Source organism: Laetiporus sulphureus, assembly GCF_001632365.1.
Source record: "Laetiporus sulphureus 93-53 unplaced genomic scaffold LAESUscaffold_93, whole genome shotgun sequence".
Taxonomy (NCBI): Eukaryota; Fungi; Basidiomycota; class Agaricomycetes; order Polyporales; family Laetiporaceae; genus Laetiporus; species Laetiporus sulphureus.
Genome location: NW_024468602.1, coordinates 3,939 through 15,551, shown reverse-complemented (window position 1 = coordinate 15,551; position 11,613 = coordinate 3,939). Strand labels below are relative to the sequence as shown.

The window sequence follows — 11,613 nt, the reverse complement described above, 5'->3', positions numbered from 1 at the left end:
TAAGTTCATCGCGCACAAGTTAAATCACAAGTTATCATTCGGTACGGTGCAAAGACAGATGGCAAGAGAGCTATACATGTTGCGATTGTCCCAAGTACGACTAGTCGATACTCGCATCGGCCACGACCCCGACGAGACCGACTCAGGCCTGCACGACGGAAGGTCCCACAATCGCCGACAAGCTGGACAATGACAAAAGGCCGTCAGCGCCCAAAGGGGAGAGAAACGAGACGAACACAATCACCGAGTCAACCTCGCCGACGTCCCTGGAAAGAAATTTCTAAAATTTCGTCGTAAATGAATTTCGGGTGCCCTCCTAGGCGAGGACCAGGTTGAGGTAGACGTGCTTGAAGAGCTTCTTGTTGTGGGGGACCTTCATGATGAAGGAGATGGGCGTCGCAGGAGTCGGGGGCGCCAGAACCGCCGGTGAGGATGCCGCCGACGCGGCTGAAGGCATCGGCGACGCAAGACCCGCAGTCTCCTTTGGCGGAGAACACGCCCGAGTTCTTGTCGGTGGAAATGACCGGCCACTCCCTCGACTCCTTATACTGGCCGGCAAAATAGTGGCGGGTGTAAGACGAAACGTTGTTCGCCTTGCCGATGGTCGTACCAGTCTTGACGCCGTTCTTGAAGACGACCAAGCACGGATCGCCGTTGGCATCGAGCATGGGCTGCTTGACAAGGGCACTCGCGGGGACCTGGTCTTGGAGCGTCACGAGACGGTTGGCGGGGAATTTGAAGGAAGTCGTACTGGTGGGGTGCAGATAGACCTTTTTCATGAATTGTTGGCGCGTGTACTTGTTGCCTAGGTAGATAGTGTTGCCGCAGTAGTTGTTGGCGTCGAGCATGCCCGCGTCGATCTTGATGACGGCGATCTCCAGGGTATACTGACCGAGCTTGGTGGAGAGGACGATGGGAGGAGCCTAGGTGAGCTCCCCGAAGATACGGTTCTCCTTCTCCTCCCAGTGAGCGACAATCTCGTGGCGCAAAGCCCTGAGTGCCTTCAGCCCCTCCTCCGCCTTCTGCAAATCGTGCTCCGCCTCCTCACGCTCCTTGACGTTGTCCAAGCCCTTGACCGAATCGATCCTCTCCTTGGCATCAGTGATCGCGGACTCTTGGCCCTCAATATCGTCGTCGATGACGGTGAGGTTCTCGTTGAAACCGGAGGTGCTGAGGACGACCACGTCTTCACGCGCCTTGCTGTCGTTCTTGCGGTCGTATTCGTTGTTGTCGTTGTTGTCGAGGGGGAGGACAACGTGCCGGGCAGTGACGAGGAAGATGTTCTTGTCGTCACCGCCGGCGCTGAGGTAGAAGCCGCCTGTGCCCTCGCCCAGGGCCTACCCTTAGCGAAGATCGGGATGCTGAGGGTCGCAGTGTATGGGTTGCGAGCGGTGAACGTCGGGTCGGACACGGGTACGGGATCAAGGAACCTGTTGCCCGCCTGTCTCATAACGCGAGACTCCCGGATTTCTACGTGGTAATCGTGGATACTGTGACTGTCGATGAACGTGCGGCATTGGAGGGCGACGACGCTGCCCTCCCCGAAGCTGAGCGCCCCGAACTCGACGCCAATCCAGACGATGGCCGGGCCGGACGACTCTCCGACTTCGACGATGCGGAGCGCCTCGATACTAGTCCAGTTCACGCACATCGTGTTCAGGCCACGGCGAAGGTGGTCAGCTAAACCGTGGTCCCAAGCATTAGCGAGGGTGTGGTCACCCAGCACCCTAAGCTCTTTGACGACAGGGTAGGCCTCGGAGCCAGTTGGCGCTTCGAAGGGGCTGGGGTTGGTGGCAGCGATGAGGCGCGGTTCGGAGGGCAAGCCCTTGTGGTAGACCTTAGACAGAGCCTCGGTCACCACGAACGGGAGTGTAGGGATGAGATCCGGCATACTGAGGCGCTCGGCGGCAGACGAAAGGTCGCTGAAAGTACCCTCGCCGGACGAAGTGGTGGCTGTGGAAGAGAGGTGGAGACTGCAGCTAGTCTCCCGTGGGCAGACGAGACAATTCCCTCAACCTTTGCGGGAACGCTCCGGATATCCTTGTCTGACGTCTGTTTTTCTATTGGGGGTTGCTGAACGGTGGTACCGGCGCGTCTGACTCGACCGACGTTACATACCTGACGCCGTATTTCTGGCTCGAGCAGCGCATCAAGGAGGTCTTCCCCCTCTACCCGATCGTCGACTAGGTCGCGCCATCGACGCACGTCATCGGGGACGCTGGAGAGGCTTCTCCTTATTTTCTTGCTCACTCCAATGCGCCTTCTTATCCTTCCTTTACGCTCGATTTATTTATCGGTTCGTTGTCGATGCCAACGTGCTGTATTTCTGAGGTTCGTCGCGTTTTTGGGCGAGTCTGTTGGCTCGTCATTACGACATCCTATCCGGCGCGATCTCTCGCGTAGAGGACGCGAACACGTCTGCTCCAGAGGGCAGAGACTCGATAAGCAGAGAAAGCCGAGGTGTCTTCAAGTTAGGCTCCTTTGGCGTAAGAAATTCTTTAAACGAGTCGGCAATCGTTGATATCCAGAATTTGCGAAAGCGTTCCTTCAGCACTTGGTCGTTCTCCATCTGATTTTCAGATGCCAATAGGAAGGATGGAATGAGAGCAGAGGCCACTGGAGGCGAAGGTGATCGTCGTCTGGTCGGTGCTACTTTCGGACTGCGAGTCCTTTGAGCATTTTCTGCATGAGATGGTATTATATCAGAAGAGACTGATTCGGATTGTGAGCCGGATGAAGAGTTCTCGGACGCCTGGGCTGGAGACGGCACTCGGAGAAGATGGTTGGGAAGGCTCATCTGATGAAGAGTCTGATGATGAGGAAGCCGCACGTCGCCTCGACCATAATGAAAGGCTGTCGCCCAAGCGCCCGCATTGAGCATCGGGCGCTTACAACCATCTAAGCGAGATATTAGGTGGGAGTGGGTTGTCCTGTTTTCGCAATGAATATCAGACAGTGACCGGTTTCTCTAGTACCCCAGTTCTCGACAACGTCCTAGAACTGAATTTGATGCTCCCGCGTTCTAGGAGGCGGCCGTATGCTTGCAGAGGCGGCGTCTCGCCTCAACGTTGATGTTGTCATCGGAGAAGATGCACCTGCGAAGCAGATTGTCGCTCAAAGGCTTCCTCGCATTGTGCATGTCGATGGATCCTTCACCGACTTGGCCAAGATCCGCGAGCTGGCGTTAAAGGTGGACGTCCTCACCGTGGAGACCGAACATGTCGATATCTCTGTTCTGGATGATGTGCAGCCTTCGCTTCCTCTTGGTGTGCATCCCAGCCCGTCCACGATCCGAACAATTCAAGACAAGTTCGTTCAAAAGCAGCATCTGGCCGCGCATAGTTGTCCAGTGTCTGACTTTATGCAAGTTGACTCTACCGTTGAGTGTGTTCGCTCGGCGGCGAAGAAATCTGATGCTCAAGAGCCGTACACTGGCGTACAATGGCAGGGGGAACTTTGTCGTTCGCGACGTATCCCAGATCGACGACGCTATCCACGCTCTCGGTGACCGGCCATTATATGTGGAGAAATGGGTGCCCTTCATTCAAGAGATCGCTGTCATCGTAGTGCGCTCGGCGGCCGGCCACGTTGTGTCTTATCCAGCCGTGGAGACAGTTCATAAGGACAACATATGCCATCTTGTGTTTGCTCCTCTGCGCTCAAGCGACCCTGCCGTTGCTTCTTGCGCTCGTTCTGTAGCGGAAGCGGCAGTCAAGACGTTGCACGGATCTGGTGTATTTGGCGTTGAGATGTTCCTCATGGCAGACGGTAATTACAGCGGCGCTCTCTATCCGTATTATGCTAAGGTCTCCATTGTAGGCACGATATACCTGAACGAGATTGCTCCACGGCCACATAATTCGGGACACTATACCATTGAGGCTTGCGATACATCTCAATACGAGAATCATCTCCGCGCGATATTGTCCCTGCCACTTGGTTCCACGGCTCTTAAGGTTCCTTCGGCGGTAATGCTCAACCTCTTGGGCGCATCAGACAGCATGGAACGGATCAAGGCGATAGCAGAATATGCGCTCTCCATACCTGGCGCAAGTCTCCACCTCTACGGTAAGAAAGTCTGCCGAAAAAGGTCGCAAGATGGGGCACATCAACCATCGTCGCGGACTGCGATGCTGAACTCCACGAACGCCTGCGGCCCCTTCTTTAACAGCTTCCGTCACTGAGCGACGAGAAAGAGATCGAGATGTACTCGCCGCTGCCTCCGGACAAGGGTCATTCGCACCGTAGACCGCTCATTGGCGTTATCATGGGCTCCGACTCAGATTTGCCGGTAATGCTCGCCACGGCACATATCCTCGACCATTTCAGCGTGGCATACGAATTGACGATCGTCTCTGCGCACCGCACACCTGACCGTCTGGTGGAATATGCACGGTCGGCAGCAGCGAGGGGGCCGAGGGCGATCATCGCTGGCACTGGCGGTGCGGCTCACCTTCCCGGAATGGTTGCGGCGATGACTTCACTTCCAGTTATCGGTGTGCCGATTAAGGGCACCTCGCTTGATGGCGTTGACTCACTGCATAGCATTGTGCAGATGCCCGTGTGTATTTTCTTTTGCATCTCGCTTCCGTGCATCCCCACTTACGTGCGTGTTTCGACTTGCAGAGGAGAGTTCCTGTTGCGACGGTCGCCATCAATAATGCAACAAATGCTGGGCTGCTGGCGGTTCGCATCTTAGGGAATGGCATTCCGCATCGAATAAGTGCTATGGACAGCTACCTGACAGAAATGGAAGGAGAGGTGATGGCCAAAGTGGAGAAGCTTGATGAATATGGCTGGGAAGAGTATGGGGTGAAGCACTGAAATTCATTTCAATGCCTGAACGGTTGTATATTCCATCTTTCCACAACAAAACATTGTCACTCGGTACTCAATTCGATATCGCACCGTCGAATATCCATTATCTGCAGTGAAGAGCAATTCTACAGTGTGTGCGGTTAAGTCGCCGTGTTACGACAGGCGCAAATGCTCTAATGCTAATCGATTACAATAATCTCCATCGCTGTATGACTTTCGCGTACCTCAGAGGACGCATGAACCTGATACGTGGACATAAACCCACCACTTTAAGTCTTATGGATTTCATTCCAAACTGATGACCACACTGCATGCTCGAGATAATCAGCCGTAGCGCAGGCTTAAATCCAATCCACTGACCTGGGTCGCTATTACCAGAGGATGCAAAAGCCCCGGAATTGCCCGATGCATCCGTGCTATCGGAAAGTGTGCGAGCTTTCTTTGCTTCTGCGAGACTCAAACGGAGCCTTTCCGTCAACTTCTTCACCATGAGCTGTTCAACTTTCTCGTTCGCCTCCTGGGACAACCCTTTTGGCCTTACCCAACCTGGATAGATCTTTCCGTGTGACCTCTTGAGCTCCCACCGTACTTCTTTTGGTACGGCTTGACGATACGCCTCAAAGAAGAGGTAACACGGATAACAAGACAGCTTGGAGACGCCGATGTAGGGATGTGGCGGGAGATCAGTGGATGTTGTTGTGTGATATACAAGCAGGGTGCATTCACAGTGAGGGATCTGGCGAGAGAGGTCCACGACTTGCGATGTTTTGGAGTATGACTCGCCTAACTGGGCTAGGAGACGCTCTCGCGAGGTGAATGGACGTGTTTCCTGTTCCTCTGACTTTGATTCCTCCTCTTCCTCATGCGGCGTCTCGGATTCACTTAGACTTTCAATGAAAGAGCCGATGTCTTCTTCCGAAAATGAAAAAGGACGGGAAAGGGCAGCGTAGGGTTGCACTAGTACCACATCAAGTTCTGCATGGAACATAACCTTTCTGCGAGGAGATGTCGCGGCACGTAAAAGAGTGTGAATATGGGTGTGGAGAGAGTAGACCTTCTCCATGAAGCGTCGAAAGTCGAATATTTTTGAATTTGACGTCACATTTCTCTCTGTCAGTGTAGTCAGCGTTAGCTATCACTAGAACAGTCGCCGCGGTACTCACCTTGCTGCCGGTGCTCAAAAATTGCTTGCCAATTCATCATAGGAAGCCCATTCTCCTCCGTCGCTCGTGCCCAGTCACGTCGCACGTCCGCAAGAACGTCGACTATCTTAGGCGCGGCCTCGGACGCAGGCAAACCGATAAGTTCGTATATTCGTTGCACGCAAGCCAACAGCCCGCGCAAAATGATTTTGTTGCCCAATGGAATGTCCGAGTCGGGTAATCGGGCATCCGATGCTATCGCATCGTTCATGGTAGTAATGAACTCCTGCGCTTCTCGTCGGCGCTTCATGATGCGAGCTTTCAGCTTGGGAAAACAAGTAGTGTAGACATGGTAGAGTGTCTGCCTCCACAAGTTCATGAGGTCCGCATCCAACACCTCATCGGGAGTTTTCCGAAGAGCTTCGTCGGAGGTCTGAGGTCCATATCGGCTGATCGCCTGCAACTTTGTCCAGATCAAGTTGAGATGGTCCACAACGCTCGAATCCACGGCGCCGTTCTGTGCGACGTGGATAGTGATATTGCGGCTACTCGCCGTCCAAGTGACAGCTGAAACTTCTTTCTCGCGCCGCGTTATTACAGCAGCAATAGCATCTGCAATCTGTCGCTCGCGTTTCCCGGCCTTGTCTTTCGGTTCTGGGCTAATGCGACGGAGTTCGGAGACGGAAGCTTCATACGCTGACTGGTTAAAGCCAGCGTATAAGTGGAGAACACATATCAACTCTTCAGGCGTCGGAGGCTGAGTAGTCATGGCGGGGATGAACTATGTTGTGCCACAACAGGTGACTCGGCGAGACGCTCCAGTTCGTTAGCGCGCGTCTTGAGCTGCCTTTTCGGGAAGGGCTGAGTTCTTGTAACGGCGCGCCGTAAAGCACCGTAAAGCGCCGACATCTGCAGGCTCCTCCCCATCCACCTCCGCGAGTTTGAGAAGGGCTCGTGTGAGAGGTGGTACATCATGATTCTTACTATCAGCCACCTCAGCCACATTTCAGCCAATTTTCGTACTCTGACCGGTTTCAAACTCCACAATCTTATTGGCCCCCCAACTCCCTACAGCAGCTGGCAGAAAACACCTGCAAACAACGGAGCGTGGGCATGAGTTGTCTCGAAAAGGCATGCCTGAATAATAATCTGTAGTAGCAGATCACCTTATTTTTTGAGGGGCGTCATTTCTTTGTAATGGCATAATGATCACTGCGACTACACTCCGGGATATTCTTGAAGTCTTCGAATGACATCACATCTCTTTGTCTGATTTTCTGATTGCTTTGCTTTGTGGGCAAAGCCATGACTCAAGCCCAGATCCATTCCTTGAAGATTTCGCTGTGAATCTCCCACAAATCCTCACTACTCTTTTGCGGCACAATCAAACATCACTCGAAGTACAACAGTGGGCTCATAATGTTATGAAGCAGCATTATCTTGAGTTAGCCCAACAACTTGTTGCTACAGAGAATGGCTGGCATTTTAGTGCACTCCATACTACTGCCCAGCAAATCCAGGATTTTCAGATTGAAGACATGGCAGCTAAAATACGTACACTTGCCCCAGATCTGTGGGATTTGATAAGTTATCTCATCTCGGGTGCCAAGAAACAGACAAGCCAGAATGATGCAAGCCCAGAAGATTTAGATGCAGAGGAGTTGGACTATTGGGCAGCACTTGGTGACAGTATACCTGAAGTCGAGGAAAAGGAAGAGGACACCAAGAGGATGTGGATTGTGCGAGAGCGTCGAAATGCATTGCGGCAGATTGTGAGGCTTTGCACCCTACGTTGAACAGCTTTTGCTTACCAGTACACAGAAAGTGGTTGTTATAATCTCAATCATCATGCATTCACTCAGCCAGAAATGTAATGCGCTCGCAGCAGTCAATGGAATATTTCTCCATTCGTGCAACACTCCTGACAAGGTCATCAAGGCCCTTGCTCACATGGGAATTTCAATTTCTCCATACACTATTGAGACTGCCATCCAATCTCTATCCCGACAAAGTGCGAAAGCGATTCGCGAGTTGGGGCAATCATTAGTAGCTGCATACGGATATGACAATTTCAACATCAACCTTCCTACAATGACACCAAAAGTTGATAAATCATCCGAGACTCTGCTGCACTTAACTTCTGATGACATACTTTTTCTTAACCATGGTGTGACAAAGGAGGACCTACGCTGCTGACGAGAGCTCTGAGAAAAGTCTCCATTGAATCCTACATTATCCATCACATTGCTTTCACACCACAGCTTCAATGATCTTCTTACATTGCATTCGGAGAGCACACATCCATCAGGTCTTACACGGTGAGGCAGATTCAATTCATGGAAGTTCTTACATGACCTTATCCATCATGGGCCAGTGAAGCTCCGAAAGCTCATCCCTACAATCGATAAAGCAGAGGATATTGATGTGATACCTGTCACAAAGCTTTGGCATCATCCGACATGAGCTATGGATATTAATCAATCTCGTGTTGATGGGAACATTGAGGCAATCTCAAACTTACTCTCACAGGGAGGCGTAGGAGATCCTGCTGAACAGATAACACATGGGCAGCCAAATTCCACACTAGTCGACATTTCTGAATATGTTGCTTTGGTCCATGGTGACTTGAGCACCTGTGAAAGGATTCAGTCCATTCTCAAGGTTCGAAGCATCGAGAAGACACCTTGGCGACATTATCAATTCGTTATCTTTGTTCCGGGACTCTTTCATTTGAAGATGGTCTGTGCAGACGCAATCTGGAGGCTCCTCATTCAACCACCCAGCTCACGTCATGATGACAATAGCTTGATGCATTACATTGATGTCCTGCATCCAAAGGAGACAGGGAAGATAGGCTCGAGTCCAAAATTTCATCAGATGCATGACGTGATCAATCATGCAGGTATAGCATTGCACCTTGACACTTGGCACATTGAGGCTGTGAAACGGAATGCAGATTGGAAAACCCTGGAGGATCTCACTGATTCTGATCCATCAATAGAAGACCTGTGCTGCATTGCTGATGATCTTGCACGGCACTATGTTCACAGCGAAGGTCATGCAATCTACATCACACGGCGGCAACCATCCCATGCTCGTGATCAACAATGAGAGAATGTGCTTTTAATGCATGAATACCTTCTGCTATATGAAGAGATTAGCTATGCAATGAACGCAGGTGACATCGGATGAGTGGAGACCTTACTTCTGATTTGGATCGCATTATTTAAGGCTACCGGCAAACATAAGTATGCTAATCAGATGATGAAATTCATGACTGACCTGCATTTTGTATATCCCGACCGCCTGAGGTTAGCATGTCGAGGTCCTTACATTCTGTGTACAAGCTTATATGCGTATATCAGACGTGCTATCAGGATGAATATCTTGGTGAATCCTACCAGCAAACCATTTGCATTCCGTGCTGTTGACTGGGTTGTCGAGCTGAACAACCTGTTCACAAAGGTTAGTCATATACCAGAGAAAGAGTGCATAACTCTAATGTAAATGGATAGGACAAATACGGTGGTGAAGGCCTGAACTACATAAAAGATCGCATCATCACAGAATCACTGAACATCCTGGTGTATCGCAGTTGCACTCGTAATGCAGAGCGCAATTATCATCTGAACGGATTAAGTTCAGCCTATGGCGAGCAGGATATGGTAAAGGCTTTATGTGTGCTGCAGGCTTACATGCAGGAACACCAGCCAAACTGAACATGTGCTGGCTGCACAACTAACTTCGTGATCCGGGACATGATAGACAAGGATATTGAATTATTGCTTCATACAGGCATTGACGAGAACATTCTGATGAATAATGCAGATGGAGGTCTCGAGGAGCCACTGAGAGCTGAGGATTTGAGCATAGATGATGCGCTCTAAGCTGATTTGTTCTGACCTGTGCCATAGAACATTGACGCAGGTACTGCAGCCCAAAGCAAATTCGCTATGAAACAATGATTGATTAGTCTCACATTGGCTCGAGTGTTCCTTCCAAACACACCTTGAATCTGATTACTGGCAATTGACGGCGCAGCGGTCAGCGGTGATGCAGCTGCCAACTGCTTAATGGGTAATGTCCTCGGAGCATCGATATCTTGAATGTGCGTGTGGGATGACGTGGAGGCAGCAACTGCCACAGGACAGTCGCAGCTTCTCTCTGCACTTATCGTGAGTCAGTGTGCTATGCTATCTATATACCGGGAGCCGTTAGCCCCTAACGGCCATGCTCAGAGGGCCCTCCATAGCACATTCAATTCTTGTGCTATGCTCTTCAAAATACCCTCATCTGAAAGCCAGGCTTCGAATCTCGGAGGCCCCAAAGGGGCCCCAATGCCCAGTTGAGCGGAACGGGCGCTGTAGGCTTCCCAATCGGGCGGGTTTCCTCACGGTGGTGGTTTGGTCAATATTGGTCTTTTTAAGACCCTCAGTTACTTCTATCACCTCGGTTTTGTTGGGGCCCCCTCGCTCTACATCTCAAGCACCCAGCTAATTAAATTCTCATAATTCCGCAATTTATTTGTGTTTCTACGGGATGCCCTTTCAACTCAGTCGGTAAGCGCCCGTTATGGTCCTGGTGACTTTTTGCTTTTTTCTCTCGTGCATCGCAATCCGCTCGCTTGTCGGTGCTGGGGCCCCCTAGCAATACATCTAAATGACTCAACTGCAAAATTTCGAGTCCGTCGGTACTGTTTTCAAGCCTCCACGACGTGCCCTTTCCCCTCATGTGCACAGCGCGTCTGACTCCCCGATCGGTGAGTGTGCTCGCGTCGTCCTCCCCTCATCTTCCTTCGACCTCATTCATGTCTATCTCCTCCCATTTACTCTCATTGTCTTCTGCTGAGGCTAGCATGGAGTCCGCTCTCAATTTCCAGGTGAGTATTAGCCTTCATTCGAACGATATTGACTCTTCAGCGAACAAGCGCGCGCGCGCGCGCTCTACAGCACCCACCTCCTACCGACCACCGCCTCCTTCGTTCACCACCGGATTCTCCCCGTCCACCACCACCGAATTCTCCCCATTCTCCACCACCGGATTCTCCCTGCTCAAATCGATTCTGCAGTCCTCCCACATCCGCCATGCACGCACGCCATCACCCGATCACAACGGCTTGCGAGCGAGCGAACGCATGCAAAACACGGCGATGGGTCAGCGGCGACGCAGGAGAAGGGCAGTCGTTGGGTCTCAGGGAGCGCGTATGTGGGCTAGAGCGGACGTAGGGCGGGTTGGGACGCTATACTAGGTGAGCCGCCGTCGCTCTCGCCCTTCACAGCGTACCGGTGCGTGCGCTCGCGTCCCTCACCACCACGGCGTGCAAACACGCCGTGTCGTTCGTTCGCCGCTACCACATTCCCCGCACCGAACGAGACAACTCCACCGCGTACGGCCACGCTATCATCGCCGTCAACGTAGCGTCACGAACGCGCGCACGTCTACAAGGCCGGCCCACCGTCGCCAGCGGCGCCGCAGCAGGAGCGCGAGGTGGGGATCTCACGGAGCGCGTAGGTGGGCGAGAGCCGACGTAGGGCGGGAGGAACGCTACATCAGGTGAGTTTCCATCGGGCTGTATCGGGCGTCGCACCACGGCGCATGCACTCACAGTTTCAGCGTCCTCCCCCCCTCTCGTTCGACCGCCCCAGTGCTCTGC

The 11,613-nt window shown here is 52.2% G+C and overlaps 6 protein-coding genes across 6 annotated transcripts; 4 read left to right on the top strand and 2 right to left on the bottom strand.

The window, feature by feature from the left end:
* Nucleotides 1-248: 248 nt before the first annotated feature.
* LAESUDRAFT_764913 (uncharacterized protein) lies at nucleotides 249-1,891 on the bottom strand (the record flags this gene model as incomplete). Its single annotated transcript, XM_040913540.1, has 3 exons — nucleotides 249-923; nucleotides 975-1,318; nucleotides 1,342-1,891. 3 exons carry the CDS (start codon nucleotides 1,889-1,891, stop codon nucleotides 249-251), a joined length of 1,569 nt encoding a protein of 522 aa, XP_040757827.1.
* Nucleotides 1,892-2,073: 182 nt separating this feature from the next.
* LAESUDRAFT_574269 (uncharacterized protein) lies at nucleotides 2,074-2,606 on the top strand. Its single transcript, XM_040903013.1, has one exon. The coding sequence runs from the start codon at nucleotides 2,255-2,257 to the stop codon at nucleotides 2,519-2,521; it is 267 nt and encodes an 88-aa protein (XP_040757826.1). The 5' UTR covers nucleotides 2,074-2,254; the 3' UTR covers nucleotides 2,522-2,606.
* A 431-nt stretch (nucleotides 2,607-3,037) lies between these two features.
* LAESUDRAFT_745939 (Phosphoribosylaminoimidazole carboxylase) lies at nucleotides 3,038-4,968 on the top strand (the record flags this gene model as incomplete). Its single annotated transcript, XM_040911398.1, has 5 exons — nucleotides 3,038-3,384; nucleotides 3,407-3,768; nucleotides 3,820-4,076; nucleotides 4,172-4,561; nucleotides 4,627-4,968. The coding sequence occupies 5 exons, from the start codon at nucleotides 3,038-3,040 to the stop codon at nucleotides 4,822-4,824; spliced, it is 1,554 nt and encodes a 517-aa protein (XP_040757825.1). The 3' UTR covers nucleotides 4,825-4,968.
* A 267-nt stretch (nucleotides 4,969-5,235) lies between these two features.
* LAESUDRAFT_732588 (uncharacterized protein) lies at nucleotides 5,236-6,343 on the bottom strand (the record flags this gene model as incomplete). The annotated part of the gene is made up of 2 exons (XM_040910270.1): nucleotides 5,982-6,343; nucleotides 5,236-5,928 (listed from the first exon to the last, which is right to left on the bottom strand). Coding segments are annotated over exons 1-2 (892 nt in total), but the record flags the coding sequence as incomplete, so codon positions are not given.
* Nucleotides 6,344-7,384: 1,041 nt separating this feature from the next.
* LAESUDRAFT_739738 (uncharacterized protein) lies at nucleotides 7,385-9,679 on the top strand (the record flags this gene model as incomplete). The annotated part of the gene is made up of 6 exons (XM_040911033.1): nucleotides 7,385-7,547; nucleotides 7,786-8,127; nucleotides 8,425-9,057; nucleotides 9,154-9,271; nucleotides 9,326-9,425; nucleotides 9,476-9,679. 6 exons carry the CDS (start codon nucleotides 7,385-7,387, stop codon nucleotides 9,677-9,679), a joined length of 1,560 nt encoding a protein of 519 aa, XP_040757823.1.
* A 1,088-nt stretch (nucleotides 9,680-10,767) lies between these two features.
* On the top strand, nucleotides 10,768-11,491 carry LAESUDRAFT_764910 (uncharacterized protein; the record flags this gene model as incomplete). Its single annotated transcript, XM_040913539.1, has 3 exons — nucleotides 10,768-10,839; nucleotides 10,888-11,165; nucleotides 11,239-11,491. 3 exons carry the CDS (start codon nucleotides 10,768-10,770, stop codon nucleotides 11,489-11,491), a joined length of 603 nt encoding a protein of 200 aa, XP_040757822.1.
* Between the last annotated feature and the right edge of the window lie 122 nt (nucleotides 11,492-11,613).